The sequence below is a fragment of the Struthio camelus genome, chromosome Z (genome assembly GCF_040807025.1).
Source record: "Struthio camelus isolate bStrCam1 chromosome Z, bStrCam1.hap1, whole genome shotgun sequence".
NCBI classification, from domain to species: domain Eukaryota; kingdom Metazoa; phylum Chordata; class Aves; order Struthioniformes; family Struthionidae; genus Struthio; species Struthio camelus.
Window position 1 is genome coordinate 60677093 of NC_090982.1, and position 17452 is coordinate 60694544.

General features: G+C 43.0%; 1 protein-coding gene across 4 annotated transcripts in view; it reads left to right on the plus strand.

Moving 5' to 3' along the window:
• The first annotated feature begins 8350 nt into the window (after positions 1–8350).
• LOC104152982 (transportin-1) overlaps positions 8351–17452 on the plus strand; it is a 72267-nt gene continuing 63165 nt past the window's right edge. The window contains exon 1 of one of the 4 annotated variants that reach the window (XM_068927147.1): positions 8351–8493. In XM_068927147.1, the coding sequence (XP_068783248.1) occupies positions 8485–8493 (9 nt within the window). In that variant the 5' untranslated portion in view covers positions 8351–8484. The remainder of the gene's footprint in view (positions 8494–17452) is intronic. The other 3 variants (XM_068927148.1, XM_068927149.1, XM_068927150.1) reach the window with 3 other exon arrangements.

Sequence of the window (17452 nt, forward strand, 5' to 3'; positions counted from 1 at the left end):
GACACTCCCCCTTCAGATACTTGTACACGTTGATGAGATCCCCTCTCAATCTTCTCTTCTCCAGGCTGAACAGGCCCAGCTCTTGCAGTCTTTCTTCATAGGAGAGGTGCTCCAGCCCTCTAATCATCTTGGTAGCCCTCCGCTGGACTCTCTCCAGCAGTGCCATGTCTCTCTTGTACTGGGGAGCCCAGAACTGGACACAGTACTCCAGGCGAGGCCTCACCAGGGCTGAGGAGAGGGGCAGGATCACCTCCCTCGACCTGCTGGCAACACTCTGCCTCATGCACCCCAGGAGACCATTGGCCTTCTTGGCCACAAGGGCACACTGCTGGCTCATGTTTAACTTGTTATCCACCAGGACTCCCAGGTCCTTCTCTGCAGAGCTACTTTCCAGCAGGTCAACCCCCAGCCTGTACTGGTGCATGGGATTATTCCTGCCTAGGTGCAGGACCTTGCACTTGCCTTTGTTGAACTTCATGAGGTTCCTCTCCGCCCACCTCTCCAGCCTGTCCAGGTCCCTCTGAATGGCAGCACAGCCTTCTGGTGTGTTAGCCTCTCCTCCCAGTTTAGTATCCTCAGCAAACTTGCTGAGGGGGCACTCTGTCCCTTCATCCAGGTCACTGATGAATATATTGAACAAGACTGGACCCAGGACTGACCCCTGGGGGACACCACTAGCCACAGGCCTCCAACTTGACTCTGCGCCATTCACCACAACCCTCTGAGCTCGGCCATCCAGCCAGTTCTCAAGCCACCTCACCGTCCACTCATCTAGCCCACACTTCCTTAGCTTACCTAGGAGGATGTGATGGGAGACAGTGTCAAAAGCCTTGCTCAAGTCCAGGTAGACAACATCCACTGCTCTGCCCTCATCTACCCAGCCAGTCATTCCGTCATAGAAGGCTATCAGATTGGTCAAGCATGATTTCCCTTTGGGGAATCCATGCTGCCTACTCCTGATCACCTTCTTGTCCTCCAGATGCTTAGTGATGACCTCCAGGAGGAGCTGTTCCATCACCTTTCCAGGGATGGAGGGGAGGCTGACAGGCCTGGAGTTTCCTGGCTCCTCCTTCTTGCCCTTTTTGAAGAGTAGGGTGACATTGGCTTTCTTCCAGTCCTCAGGCACCTCTCCTGATCTCCAGGACCTTTCCAAGATGATGGAGAGTGGCCTAGCGATAACATCCGCCAGCTCCCTCAGCACTCGTGGGTGCATCCCATCGGGGCCCATGGATTTGTGGATGTCAAGTTTGGACAAAAGATCTCTAACCTGATCCTCCTCCACCAAGGGAGAGTCTTCCTTTCTCCAGCCTTCCTCTCTTGTCTCCAAGGTCTGGAATTCCTCAGGACTGGCCTTAGCAGTGAAGACGGAAGCAAAGGCAGCATTCAATAACTCTGCCTTCTCTGTATCCTTTGTCACCAGGGCACCCGCCCCATTCAGCAGCGGGCCCACGTTTTCCCTAGTCTTCCTTTTGCTATTGATGTATTTGAAGAAGGCCTTCTTGTTGTCCTTGACATCCCTTGATGCGGGTAATCACTTTAGACCCAAAGAACAGTGCGTTCTTTGTGGATGAGACCTCCAGCTACCGCATAAACAAGTAATAACCTCTGCAATTTCTAGGCCAGCCTTTCCCAAACTCTTTCTAGCCAAAGACACTCTTCAAACAATGAGCAGTACACCATACATCACTGTGTTCCCTTAGAGCTGTCACCACAAGCCCTCAGCCCCTGCGGGTTGCGCTGCCGGCTCTGGCAAGACCCTCGCATGGACAAGGCTCTCCAGGGGCAAGACCCTGCATTGGCAGTTGCAGCTGGCCCCGTGCTGGCCCTTGGCATGCCAGCTCCCAGCCGTGCAGCACAGGGATGCTGGGGCTGCCTCTGCAGGGCCACAACACCTCCACCAACTAGACACTGCACCGCTCCTGGCTTTACACTTCACCAGTTGGAAGCTGCTGCGTTAGGGTACAGCAATCTGCAGTAATGGAAATCGAGGACCAGTAGAGAAAGTGATGCAACACTTTATTCCAAGAAAGAATTAGATAAATTAAAAGGAGGAGGAGAAAACTGGCAATCCTCCTTCTCTTTCTCTGAGTCAGTTCTAATCCCAATTCCTCTGCTCCTCTATCTTGGATTTACCTGATATCTCCATTATCTTTTTCTCTCTTTCATAGCCCTTCTTTTTTTCTAGTGTCTTTTCTTTCTCTGGTTCTTCTTCACCAAGATGTTTTTTTCTCTGCCAATAGAGAGATAAATCTCTCTCAATCCTCTAAGCCAATCTCTAACCTCTCACAGTACTTCTTTCCTTTCTGTCTCCTCCAGGACCACTACCTGGGAGATAACCCGCGCACAGATGTATTGTGTAGGCCACCAGCACTGCTCCTGGCAACAAGAAGAGGGACTTTTGAACTCCTTTGCTGCTGTTCCCTTCACTCACTGTGAAGACAGAAGGGGTCTTAACCTATGTCTGTACACCCCTCTTTGTTGATTTTGTTTTCCCCACTTAATAAAAAGAATGAATTGAGAAAATCTTTGCCAGGTAGTCATTTCCATCTTTTCCTGTGGTTCTACTACTGTCACTCTATTGCTACTTTTTCACCCACAAAAAAGGCATTCAAAACTCAGTGCTAGAGGCAATAGAGGACATTCTCAATGTAACTCATTAGACTTTTTCAGGTGATCTCCAGAGATTTCCTCTGTTTATGAATTTCTACCGTTTCCAGATGGAATACCAGTGACTTTATGAAACAGGAATCCAGTAGGATCCAGTGTTCTACTGAAAAAAAACTTGACTGGTCAACAAAGAACAATATAAAGATGATGGAAATTTTCATGAAGAATTTTCTGTTAAAAATGATACCTAGATAGATGACTAATGTTCATTTTGCCTGCAGCTGCCACTAATCTTGCTTTACATGTTGATGACCTGCTTCACACCTTCTCCCTATACATTTACTTAACATACCAGCTCGAACTTTTAACCTGTCCAATGAAATTTTATACTAAATGGTGTGTATTTAGTTTGTTTTAATTTAAACACATTAATGTCAATACCTTTTTTACCTTTACTACAGTGCATTTACATTTTAAATTCCACTCAAAATGTACTTGACATCCATGAGTAATCTCAGAGAGATGGGTGGTGCAGATTGCTTGAGGCAATAGCAACTTTAGTTGCTACTGTTAAATTTATTTTCAGTTGTGAATCAAAATCTTTAGAAAGGCCACTTATTCCATTGTAGCAATACAGAATAAAAAGTAATTTGAGATAGATCTCAACATCTAACACTAAACACCGTCTTGACTATATGTAGTTGAAAAGATATTTTTAGCTTAGAAAAAAGTGGATCAAATTCTCGCAAGCAATGACCCCAATGTAGAAAGTTTGTCTGTCATTTCTGTTAACAGTGAGTTCTTGAGGGTCCCAGCCTGAAAGACATAGTCCATAAGTTTGACTGGAAAGAAATACTCTTAGGTAGGCCAAATATCAGTGATATTATTGTGTTTTTATAGATCAGGTAGTAGTAAAGTTAGTCACTTTATGCATACTAAAGGTAAATGGAAAATTTGGTCTATGAAATTAACTGATTGCAATATTTCCTCCATTTGAGCAGCAGCTCCAGTTAATCGTGTTAGTGTCCACATCTCTGCAAGTTTAAATGCTGTTATTCATCTTACTTTGCTCTTGTGTATAATGCTTCCAAAAAATGTAAATTGAGTAACATTGAACAAATCCTGCCGTGTTTTATTAGAATATGTATATGCAAGTATACATTTCATTAGCTACTTAAATATTTTTCTTCTTTTTTCCTTCCTTCCTTCCTTTCTTTTTCTCTTTCTTGCTTTCTTTTTCTCTCTCTCTTTCACTATTCTTTCTTTCTTTTCATCCTTTTATTCTTTCTGTTTGTCTGTCTTATTCTTCTTAGTAGCTTTAAAATGGTGTATTAATGCAAATACTCACATCTGGACTTTCTTCTCCCCTTCTAACACAGTAGTGCTCTGTCAGGTTGCTCTTTTTTGCTAAGTTTCTTGTCTACGTAACGTGATAACTCCTAGTATTCTGCCAGATCCACCAACGTTAGGCAAGAATAAACATCCCAGATACTAGATGATGGAGGTCCACACAACACAACTTTGTTTTTCCCCTTAGTTTCAGGGTCAATGAAATAGTAATATTAACATTTAAATATTGCCCATGAACATTTGAGTTAACATCTCACTGACACGAATTGGACAGTAATGCCTCTTCCACCTGCTGTTTTAGAACCCGCAACCTTAGGCAAATGGGCAAACATCACAACTTGTTTACATTTAATTAAGGATTTCAGGGTTTTCTTCAATCATGACTTTAAACTTATTTGCAAATATAATGCTTAAATATTGGAATACAAGACAAAAACTTGGAGGAATTATGGGTCACCTTTCCACCATCTATAGGACACCTCGATTTGATGCCTATTTCTGGGCTGAACAAACCAAAAAATCAGTTAAGTGATTCTTGGTAAACTGGAGAACAAATTTGCATGGGAACTGCATGGTTTCCCTTATGACTAAGAAAACTGATCTTGTATCCAGATAACTTCATTTCAACTGCATGATCCTGCCAAGGAAAATCAGATGTTTAAAAGGCAATTGATTAGGATAACAAACTGTGATGAAAATACCTAAAGCTGCTCCTAGAAAAGAGATCTGCAATCCCATGGAAAGAAGCAAGTACAACGCAGCTTCCAATCAAAAGAAAATTTAAACATATGCCTGTCTAATGCACAGCCTAGTGCAACGTAGAGATAATTAAGCTGGTTCTAAGTAAGTTTAGGACTCGTCTAGCATAGAACTCTATTATGACTTTGCTTTCTCAAGCTAATTTATTCTGCTGAGGAGACAAGTAAATTAGCTCATGCTTTGTTATGTACTCTCATGGCTAGGCTGTTTTTGGTACCCAGGTAACCCAGTCATGACAGAGTACAATGCCTATATATTCCAAATGAACATGGAGACAATGTGCTTTTTTCAACAACCCTTTTCCATCGTGCATTCTTGATAGTATGTTAGAAGTCAGCATCATCTGAAATGGACCGTCGGGGAGGAATTTTCCTTTGGACAGAAGATTGTCTTGGATGGACCCCCGCAAATGACGGTGAGTGTGCGTGGAAAACAGAAACTATTTAAACACATATTGCTGCTGCTTACCATTAGAGCAAAAAGGGAATAGAAAATATAGTATTATTGGTCTTCTCTAGGTACAGCAGCTTACAATATCAAGTCTGAAGGTGTATTTCAATGGAGCCTAGCTAGCTGCTCCTGAAAATGTATTGCTTGCTTATAAATATGTCACTTTATTAAAATGGAGGCATTTTAATAAACTTGGCAAAAAGTTAGTACCCTGGACTTACCTGAACTCTGGTTAGAGCCAGGCAGATGAACTCTCATCTTGCAGCCTTTGCTGCTTTAGTCTCAACTCAGTGAGAGGCCACACTGGGCCTGGACTGTTTAAATTGCAATAGGCAGCGAAAGGCTGCTCTGGCAACCAGAAACCATGAAGTACAAGGGCAGTGTGGCCACACGGGCTTCCCAGTCATGTTTAGCAGGAATACCTGAGTTGTTTAGGCCCGTTCTGTAGCTTTCCTGTATTATGAATGGTTTAAAATACCTGTAGTAGGGAGCGGGAGATAGCACCATAACTTGAGTGTGTCTAGTTTCCTCCTATATTCCCTAAATCCTCGGTGTTGCCACAGGCTCCTTCCCACATCTTCAGGCTGACAGCAGGGCCAGAAACACCATGATGAGGCTGGCTGCAAACTGCATGTGCAGGATGGGCTAGCCAGTACATTGGCGCTGATGGACTGGTCGTATACCAAACAGGTAACAGCTTTTCCTCTCACCCCTTTGCACCTCTCCTCGTTAGTACAGCCTCTGTCCTCCACCCAGCTCCCTGTGGTCACAAGACTTGAACTTAGCTATCTTTCTGGGACCTTCACCTGTCAGTCAAATTCAACAGCAGTTTGTTTCAAAACTGCTAGGAAAAAAATAATAGATGACTAGACATCCAAACAGATACTAGAATCACATAGCTTCATGCCATGAGGAAAGCAGGCCAGGATTTGATTGATAACTGCTATATGAAATGCAGATAGATATCTTTTGTGAATGAACTAGAGAAGTGTGAAAACTGGGGTTCTCTGGATTCTGAGTAGCTGGAGTATTTTCAGTGTCAATTTAGATTTTCTATCTTGTTTTTTGTGCATTAAATGTAAGAAGGAAAAAAGTTAAATGGGATCATTTCATTTACATAAATGTGCACCATGTAAATATATACCACATCTCACCATACAGAATATACAGTTTTTACTGTGCAAATACATTTTTATTATTGCACTATTTTACCTCTTTTTGACTGCAATATTTGTTTTGTTTCTTTTATATAATGAAATATTATTTTAATACTTGCTACCAGAAGCTTTTACTTTGACCAGTCAAGTTTCATGCTTTCAGTATGAGACTCATGAATTTGGCCCTTATCTCCTTTCTTCCAGCCATGGCAACTGCAACTAACACATTTGCATCCCAGAGTTACGGCTTCTTGCCTGCTGTAGCTGTGGCTGGCGTGTAGAATCCCAGTGCTGGAGGTACAGTATATAATTTTTATCCCTGCACATGGAAAGCCTGAACTGGAAGCCACAGCCCCACATACCTAATGTAATGTTAGCTGAAAGGTCTGGGTTTATTCTCAGATTGTTGATAGACTGTGAGACTGTGAAATGCATAAACATTAAGCTAGAACTCAGTGTAGTACAACTAAGTACAGCCTATAACTATAATATAATCTGCTCTGAACATTATGCAGTAGAGTAATATTTGAGAAAAATAATAGGTATTTAATGGGACTATGTAGGTAGGGTTTTTCATCAGGGAAGCCACCTTTTGAACGTGTGCGTATGGATCTTTCAGCACAAGCAGACCTAGAGGCAGTACTGAAGTGTTAATACTTGCAAGATCACCAGACAGTTCCCATGAAAATCATGAAATTGTCTTAAGTGCTGGAATAATAGATGGTGCACTTGTTATGTGTCTTATAAGCTTTTGCTGCTCAGTCCAGTCACGCTTTCAAGTTTTCCTCTGCAACAACGAGGATTAGAAAATGACCTTTGAAAGAAATTAAAATGGAGTTCTAAAATATTGTTAAGTAGTCTGGCCAAAATGCTAGAGGTGGTGCAGCACAGCAACGTTATGGTACTGTCTCAGAAAAGTGGCTGCGAAAGAAGCTTCTCTTACGGAAGACACTGCCGAGCGATTTCGGTAGTGGTGAATTAATGACGGTGTGCTGGGGCGGGGGGAGTATGTGCCTGCATACGAGGCACACGGGGGGATGTTTTGGATGAGGAGAGGGCCTGAGAGAGGACAGTGCGCACCCGGCACTGTGGGAATAGGAAATGGGCAGGTGCGGCGACTGGGGGCAACAAGCAGGGCTACCGGCTCTTGTGTTTATCTCGAGGCCCACCATATTACGAGCTTTCCAAAAAGCTCTGCAAGCTTCAGAAATGAGGTGAGAACGTTCAGCCTTCGTGGTGTAGCAAAAAAAGCTACCTAGCGCTTATAGTCGGGGAGACGGGAGCGCTGCACAAGCAGAGGTCGCCGCTGTAACTCGTTGGGACGCCAAGAGCCGTGAGTGAACGCGGCTGCGGTGCTCGGCTGGCGACGGCCACTCGCACAAGTCCGCAGCGGCCCTGGCCACGCGCTCCTGCCGCTGCTTCACCACGAAATCCCGGGCAGCGCTTCTTGGCGGCCCAGCCCTTAGCCTCGCTTTTCAGCGCTATTACTGCGAGCAGTGCCTCAGCCAGCTCCTCCTCCCCGGGGGGGGCCGGCGGGGGCAGGGCGGCGGGGCCGGGCGCCCCGCGAGAGGGGCGCGGAGGCGCGGGGCGCCGGCGGCCGTTGGCGTTCGCGCCTGGCCGAGGGTCGGCGGCGGTTCGGGAGAAGGGCACGCGGCCGCCTCCGAGCGGGCCGGCGCGGGGGCGGGTCCCCCCGGGTCCCCCCCCCCCCCGACAGGAGGCCGTGCCTGGCGCGGGGCCCGGGCGGGCCCTCTGCGGAGGGGTGCGGGCGGCGATGGGGGGAGGGGGGGCGAGCAGGGCGGTGGGGGGGGGGGGGCTGTGTGTGCGGGCGCGGCAGGCAGGGCCTGGGGGCGGGGGCCGCAGCGCGGGCTGGGTGGGGCTGGGCAGCCATTTCACCGCCGGCTCCATCACGCCCGAGGCCGCGGGTCCCAGGCGAGGCCACCGTTGCCAGGGTTACCGGCCAGCGGCGCCCCCGCCCGCCCCCGCGCGCCTAGCCCCGCCCCCTGTCCCCCCCCCCCTCCCCCGGCCAATCGGAGGGGCGGTGGCGGCGGAGCGAGGTTCCCTTTGTTCAGCCATTTCAGGGGCCGGAGCGGCGGCGGGCGCGGAGCCGCGGCGGGCGAGGACGGGCTGCTGCCTCGCCGCTCCCCTGCCGCCGGGCTCTGGGATGGTGTGGGTAGGTGTCCGAGGGCCGGGCCGAGCGTCCCTTCCCGGCCCCCGCCGCGGCCTCCCGGAGCGCTCCGCTCCGCGCCGCCGGCCCGAGCCGGGCTTGGGGCGCCGCCGGGGTGGGGGGAGCGGCGCGGTGCGGTGCGGCGTGGCCCGGCCCGGCCCAGCCGTGGCCGCCCCTTTCCGCCCGTCGGCGCTGCGGGTGATGCCGCCGCCTTGCGCTGGGGGATGGGCGGCAGGTGGGGGCGCGGCGCGTGGGGGCCGCGGCCCGGGGGGCGGCCGGGGCCTGCGGGGCGGGCGGCCCTCCGCCCCTGTCGGGCCGCCAGCTCTGGCGCTGCAGCGGGCCGGGAGGGGAAAGTCGCCTCGGAAATAGGAACGTGGCTCTGTTTTCTGCCTCGCTTTCTGGAGTGTGTGGTGTCCGGCCCGTCCAGATATGTTTTGATGCGTTCTTCTTTTTCCTTTCATTTTTCTTTTTAAGAAATGCTGCAGAGGAGGAGAAACTCTGTGTCTTTTTATATTTTGTTTTTGAGGGAGGGATGTTAACTGTTTTAGGAGCCTGATAAGATTAACCAAAGGAACTTGTAAATCCTTTGTAGGGTGACTGTGCAAAGGGGCTGAACAGTTTTTGGTTTGGTAGTAAATGGGTTGCTCAGCTTGTGAGCTCTTTATGCCCTTGCTCAGAAGATAATCATTCCTCTCACTTGGATTTGTTCTCAGGACCTGAGAGATCCTCCTGCTGTGAGGATTGTTCTGCTGCGCATTGTGGCCATCGCAGGCTCATAACTTGTTTGCTTGCCTGCTTGCATTTTTAAGTAGTCCTTAATATGGTATTTGAATTCTTCATAGATAGTCTTTAATCCTTACAATGCTCATTCAACAAAAAGTTGATTTGTCTCCATTCAGTGTATGAGTAACTGAACAGAAAAAATAATCGCATACCCCAGATGATACAGTAAGCCTTTGGTAGAACTGGAAATTGAGCCCAGATCCAAAGTCTCAGCTACATTTAAAAATGGCAGTATATGATCTGTTTCTAAAACTCCTCATTTTGCATCTGATGTGTGAACTGTAGCTATTTTTGATTTATAATGTGGGAGGATGGAAGAAAGGTGCCCAAAATTGGGAAGAATAGTTTCTATGTTATTGGAATTACTTCAGAGTGCATTTTAAAAAAAAATTTCTAGCAAGCACATACTCAAAGCACTAGAGTGCAAAGGGAAAGCTATGATTCTGTAAAAACAGGGTTAAAATGCAATTTACTCTCTGTCTTAAAGTATGAAGTCTCTAGTTAGAATTAACATTGACTAAGGATGATGTATACCATTGGATACAGGCAGTGACATGCATTTCAGTGACTTCAGAAATTGATCTAAATGTAAGCACAGCTGCTAAATTGAGCTCAGCATGCCCTGTGACAGGAAGGTAGAAATAACATGAATGATGTACTCAGGAATGTTAGGCTTTTTATTAGATTATCTAGCATATATTTTTCCAGTATATTTATTTAGATTCCAGTTTAGGAGTCTCTGTATGTGGATATTCCAGACGGCACAGATAGAAGTGGTTTTAGGTTTGTGGTGTAAACTGAAGCAACCCCAGGGATAGGGCTACCTTATAATCAGGTGATAGGTATGTACAGAGCTGTCCAGCAGAGCTACAGTAGAGTATGATTCAATCAGATTTCCTTCCTATCGCTGCTTCTGGCATGCCAAGATGCCATGGCTGCAAAGGAGGGTGGCAGAAAGCCAAATATAGTCTTCCTTAATCAAAGCTTATATGCAAAAGCTCTAGAGTTTGAAGATCAGGGCTGCAGTCAATACTGCGACTTCATTTTTAAAAACTCTCATCATTAGAGATCTACTTTTGTATGGCAGAGTGACAACACTGGGTCTACAAAAATTGGGACCACAGGTTTGTGAAACTGGTATGCACTAATCAGTATATTACTGTCAGTGGAGCTGTGCCAGTGATGTACAACAGGGGGAGGATTTTTCTTTCCTTTCTTTTTGAAAGACCTAGGACTGCTTTTCCTTATTTTTCATGTCTTAATTCTGGTGCAACTCTGTTTTATTAGCTTTTGACCATAGAAATGAATTTACCAGTTAATTCAGTTCCAAATTCTATGAACATTTAAATATATGAAACAGTAGTTTAATGTTTTAATCATCTATTCCACTTTTTCTTTCCCTTGTTTTATAGTACTTATGTTGATCACTCTAGGTTTTTATATATAAAATATATGTATTGATAAGTGAATACATACACACATATTATTTGCTGCATATGAGGCACCTGCCATGAAGTGTATTTAGTAATTAATCAGTGCTAAATAAAAAAGCAGAAAGAAAGGCAAGATTAAATGTTTTTGGCAGAGAATAGAAAATGAATAGGAGGTGAGCAGGTGCAAAGATGCAAGAAAATTGTTACTGTATCAGCTCTGAAAAGGAAATGCTTGCAGAAATGATGGTGAGGTAGCATAGACCAGGGGTTTCCAAACCTAATTAGCTAGTATGTCATCATCTGTGACTCCTGACATCCAGGATCACATGCTTTCTAACCCCCTCAAAAGCAGAGCGTCATCCATGGCTCTTCTCCTCCCAGCTTTCTACTGCATATTCCCATTCTCCAAACTGGGGTTCCAATCCAGTGCTCGCACTTAACTTCTGTGAAAGGATGGGGCAGGTTACCCTGGTTTTGAGCTTCAGCCATATCTCATCCTTTCTCCTGCACACACCCAAACTGTGAATCTTCACACTTCCACCAGACACAAACTGGAACCTCAGCTTCACCTGTGTGCATGCCAGCTCACCAATTCTGTTCCTGCTTCACCATGTCTTGTTCCTCTTCCTGTATTCTGAGCCATAAGTGCAGGCCTGCTTGCAGGCAGCAGAGGTGTTTTTTAGTGCTGGATGCAGGTGGTGGCAGCAGCAGTTGCTAACTGTCTTAAGGTAGGCTCTTAGAGGGCCTAGGAGGCAGTTCCTCTACTGCCTGCTTCCTGTAAGAAGAGGAAAAGCCAGGAGCTGCTGCTCAGCTCAGCATGGACCATACCACTACACTGAAGTACACACAATGTGAGTGATGTGCATACTGCTCGTTGGCCACCTCTTCTGCAGAGAAACAAAGTCAATAGTAGATAAGTGCAGAGAGGCAAGGGTCTGTTTTTTCATCTGAGGATAAAAAGCACAGGTCCATTTTTTTAAACCAGATCAGCTAAATCAGTGCAAAAGTCTAAATAGATACCTGTATTTCATTTTGTATGTTTTGTCAGCTGAGCTTGAGTCAATTTCTAAAAGAAGAATGAGCCAATATTAAATTAAACAGTTTTGGACAAGATCTTGCAAGCTGATGTATAGGCAAATTTAAGCTAAATCAGTGCAACTTTCTTGTACAAACAAGCCCTGACCTACGTGATTGGAAATCGATGACCAACTCCATTGGATATAAAGTAAGTAAGCACAGTTGGTGTAAGAAGCAGTGGCTTCAGTTATTGAAGAAGGCCCATAAGAAGTAGTTTGAAAACAAACAAGATGAGGTTTGAATGGAGCTTTTGAACAAATGGGAACCCAACTGAATTAACAAGAACACTGGTGTTGATGTGATTTCTCACATACAAGTAAGAATGTAACAAGTCAGGAGTAGGTTCAGAAAACTTGAGTCAGAAGCAATGGTGCTTTTAGAGACCGTTGGAAAGGAGTCAAGTAGGCAAGCTGATGAGAGGGGGTAGTTGGTTTAAAAAAAAAAGTGTGGTTTCATATTTCTCTCAAACAAGCAAGCATGTATACTGGGGTGCATGTGTGTGTTTATGTATCGCATCTTCTCTGCTTAGCTTAAAATCTTTTAACCTTTGATGTGCAAAAATCCAGTTCTTCATTTGGACACATTATCAAACAAGAACTGCAGACAGCTTCCCTTCCAAAATTCTCCTCTTCTCTGTCAAAGACTTCTGTCTCTGTCTCTTGATATTTGTAAGCTGATATTTGTAGGTAACATGCTGCAATTTCAAGCAACATTTTGCTTCTAGACAATGCCCATTACAGTTGTTCTCTGAGCCAGTCAATATTTATAATATATTTTACAGTTGATGACTGTAATATATCTTCTAGTTCAGTAAGGAAATGTATTTTAAGTTAGACACTGTCCATTCCAGTGTTTCTCTTAATTTCACAGTGAATAAAACAATCAAAATAACAACAAATGGAATATAGCACAATTGCCAGTATTTTCAGTTTCTCTCATTGGCAGTGTAGATTTTAAGGTATCCTTTGTTTTGTTTACCATCTTCTAAACTGTGGGTTTGAAAAGACGATACTGATGAGGAAATTTTCTGAGACAAAGGTGAATCTTGCCTATAACCACTGTTGAATTCAGCCTTTTTCTTTTTCCTGTGTTTCCTAATGTGTTTGAAAGATGAGATAGGTTTCTTTTAGGTAAGAAGAAATTGAACAGAACATATGAAGTTGCATGCTCTAATGTTTTTCTCTTTTTATAATATGTTTTTTTAATACCAGCAGATTGAGATGCAGCAGACACTAGGCAAGGGTCGTAGTCTCAGTTTCTTCTATGCTAGGTAACAGGGCTCATGGAGCGTAGTGAGGCTTTGACAACTTTCATTCCACTGGGGTAGGGCTCTCCTTGTTTAGAAGAAATGTTATTTAAGGATGCTCTTTGAGGACCCTCTTGCAGGTCTTGTTCTGGGTAAATACATTTCAGGACACTTCCAAATTCTGGAGTAATGCAGATTTGATTGGCCATAAAGAGGACTTAAAACTCTGTTACCATGCCTCTATCTTGAACCTTTAGAGAGAGGAGTATATCCTTAAAAACAAATAACTATCCAAAGTGATCTAAGGTCATACGCATTGGGCTCACACTATGATAGAGGTTTAAAAAGTTGGTCTGCGAGTTTTTGGTAATCTGAGTTGCTGCTGTCACAAACAACAGATGATACTCACAAATATTTGTGTTTAAGTAAAATTCTGTGTGTAGGAAATCAAATAATAATAAAAAATAACATTTATCAATTTGGCAGCAGTAAGAATTAATTTATGTTTTTTCAGTCAGTATTCCTAATGCGCTTGTTATACCAAACATAATAGCAGAAACCGTAAGGAAATGTTAGAACTGAGAAGCGTGGTGAGAAAGTGATAAATACAGAGATGCCGATTTCCAGAATTACCCAGTACAGAAGAATTTGACGTCTGCAATAAAACATTGTATCTGTCAGAAGGTATTCTAGAAGAAAATTCTATATTATGTGCTTTTGAGCTCTGAAATATCTCTTATAGCTTCTTTGGTAGAGATTACAAGAGATATATCAAGTTCAGAGGAAATACAGCTCAGTGGTCAGATGCTGTGTAATGTATCCGTTGCAAGGCAATTGTTCATTCATCCAGAATATGATTTTAATTTAAGATAATAAAACTCATAACACAGCTTTGACAGTATTGTATAGATTCAATTACTTCAGCCCTGTATCTAGGAAGGCCAGAATGAAGGCAACCAAATGCATCTTTTTACTTGAATAAAGTTTAGCTGTTTGTGTGTATGTTTTAGGTAGCTGTATGTTAGGGAAATGTGGTTATTATACAGACCTCCTTTGATATTATGCTAATTTCTTCCTTAATATGTGTTGGACTGAACTCTCCTTTCCTCAGTTACGCTTTTAAGTTCAAGTTTGACCCTTTGAGGAAATATTTCAGCTCAGTGTTGGTCCTGTCTGTGCTGAACAGCTTTCGTACTGTTGGTATTAGTATGCTATTATAGTAGAACCAAATTCTACAAAGTAATTTTTTTAAATTGTAGATAGGAATTCGTTTTAAAGCTAGTGCAAATACCCAGTTGTGTCACTGAAGTTGAAATACATATTAAAAAAAAAAAAAAGATTGGCACCCATGTTATGGAGAAAATAGCCCAAATCTTTTTGTGATTGTATATAACATTTTATAGTTAAAGCTGCAGTAGTGTCGAGGAGCCCCGCTTACAAGTTAAGGCCGTAACATGTTGGGCAAAGGTAACAATAGTCATTTCTGGATATGGCTTAAAACTGAAGTACACAGCAAGAGACAAGTGTTCTACAGTAGACAGGTACAAGGAGAATAAGAACTGTGACAGAGGCTCTAGGCATTTGTGAACATTGCAGCAAAGGAGAATTTCTACATAAAATGTGAGAAAGTGCGGAAGATATCTTGTAATACCTTTTGTATTTTTAAGGGCAGCATAGGAGAAACCATGCTGACAGTTGGAAAACTTGTCAGTTGGAAGCCCTGTTACGTAGGGTTGAGACATTAACTGGCTCTGTTGTCTATAGACAATTCAATCTGTGATTGTGGTTTCAACTCTTAATAGCTTTGTTTCCTGTAGTGGTTAAGTTATTATAAGATAAAGATGATACATGGGATGCCAGTGAATGTATTTTGTGGAGTGATGGTGAAGCTATCTGTAACAGTTTTTATTAAAAATCTATTAAAGTAGACCTTAAAGTTATTAAATGACCTATGCACCTACGGTAAATTGAATTATTTTAAGTTAGAGTATCCCCAGTAAATGAACCTCCCAGCAAGGGAAAAAATAACCTTAAAAAACCTTCAAATATTTGGTTTGGATCTCTTCCGTTATTAGTCACATTTTAAGGGAATTCTTTTATGTATTTGGCTATTCAGATTAACAGCTGATCACAACTAGGATGCCTTCTCATTTGAATACCATTCTGATATCTCTAACAAACCAGTATTAACAAATTTTGATCTTTAAATATTTAAAAACTCACAATTTGAGTAAAAATGGCAATGAAATTCTTTACTCACGCTTTCACATGTTCAGGTTCCTTAGGCTTATATGGATTGTCTTTCTTGAATGAATAATCTAACTTAATTTTTTGCTTTCTGAAACTTCTTCTTTTGGTATGAAATACTGCATTTGAACTGAAGTGAGGTAAAATAATTGCTAAGGGGACTAGTAGCACTTTTGAGGTCTGTCCTTTTGGATGAAGCTTCATTAACTTCCTAAGGAGTTTTACCTGATCATTCATCAGCAATCTCTATCAGCATAGGAAATAACATAGCCACTTTGGTGCACAAGCATTAGCTTAGGTGCGTTGCTCACATTCAGACTTGCATGCAATTTCTTTCATGCTAGTTCAGTACTGCTTTGAAGGTTTGCGGTCTTGCAGATACAGTTGTCAGAATGCTTTTTCAAAAAAAAGAAGGTAGAAATGAAAAAAGATATATAACGGTACAACGCTTACTGTGAAATACTTGCGCTTTTTTATTACTTCCCATACTTTTTTTTTTTTTTAAACAGACACTGTAAGTACATCTGTTTACCTGGAATTGTTCAGCCATCTCTTAATTAATACCCATTGCTGGAAAGGGCCATGCATATCTGTGCAGCAGAATTACATAGACTTTCCTCCGTGATAGCTGTTGGCTTTTTAAAGCTGCAACAATATGGTTATGTTGTTTAACTGAAAATCTAAGTCTTCTCTTAAATCTCATCTTTGGATGTCACATCCAAGAGTGATGTTTAGAGTATGAATGAATATGCTTGAATGGAAAAAGGTAATGAAGCGTTCTTCTGTTGAAATGTTCATTTGTATTTGATACTCAGTGTGCGTCTATTAATTGAAATAGTCTTCACTAGTAAGATTAGGCTGTTTTCCTTTACCAGGCTATCTGTTGTGTTTTATTGTTTTGGTCAGCTGAAAACTGGGAATTCTCTAAAGGAGTTTCTCATACAGTGTTAATTGCTAAAGATTATTCTTTTATATTTGTCTCACATAACTCCTGCTGAGTTAATGTTGCAGCACTTGGACAATACTGTTTTTTATATTAAGCAGTAATGATTAAACATAGTATTATTTAGCAAGTTAAAATACTGATATTCAGAGGAGGAAGAAGCAGTATTTTTAATGTGTCCACAAATCCCAGTACAAGTGTATATGTGGGAAAAAATTCTAGGGGGCTTAGCCTGCCTTCTTTTTTTCCCCTTCTCCTTCATCTGAGCCTTAAAAGATAGGGAATTTCTGCAGTAATTGCTCAGTGCTCTCAGTAAGATCAAATTAGCCCTATTTCCTCACTTACCTTAACAAGTCTGCTTCTTTGATTAAGCTGGTTTGGGCATCATTCCTTTTGTTTATGTGTCTGATCAGATTTGTTAATTCTTCTCATTGATGATCCTGCATATGGCTTTGTCTCTTTTGATGAGAACTCAATCCAGATGAGTATTTATTTGCTTGTTCTTTTTCAGGAGGATGGAATTTCAGAATATTTATCTGACACTTTAGATTAGAGAAGGCCAAACAACTGTACTCAGACTCACAGGGCAAAAGATTGAATTCCATTTCCTATCTGATGCCTTTTAAGTCTTCTTAAATTAATGTCCCTACCAATTGGTATGTGACTCCCCTTAGTCCCTAAGCAGGACAGATACCAGCTCACTGGAGTCATGCAGGGACTAAATATCAGTCTAAATACTGTTGCTTCTTTGAGGCAACAGTATCTTAAAGACCTTAACTGCTAGATAAGTCACTTCTATTAAAATGACCAGTGGCCAGTTTAGCTTACAATATTGCTGTCTGCAAATATCACCAAATTTCCTATGCTAGCATCAATGACGGATTTGACAGTGGTGGTATCAGTTGCATGTCTTGGTGTATGTTTTGTGTGTGAGTACCCTTTAATAAAAATTGCAGTACTCAAGGGGGGGGGGGGAAAAAGGGGAGGGAAGGGAAGCAGGTGAGCATGTGGTTCTGAATTCTGTGCATCCTGGATGCAATATATTTTGTCAAATTAAAAACAAAGTCAAATTCTAACTAACTGGATCTTAGTGCTCCCAATAACCTTTCTGTTTCCACCCCTGTACTGAATCCCCAATAGTGCATCCCCTCTTTAATTAGAGGAGACTCTTAACTCTTTGGGAACATCCTTTGTACTCATGCCTTCACAGCTGATGCTAGTGCCTATGTGAAAGAC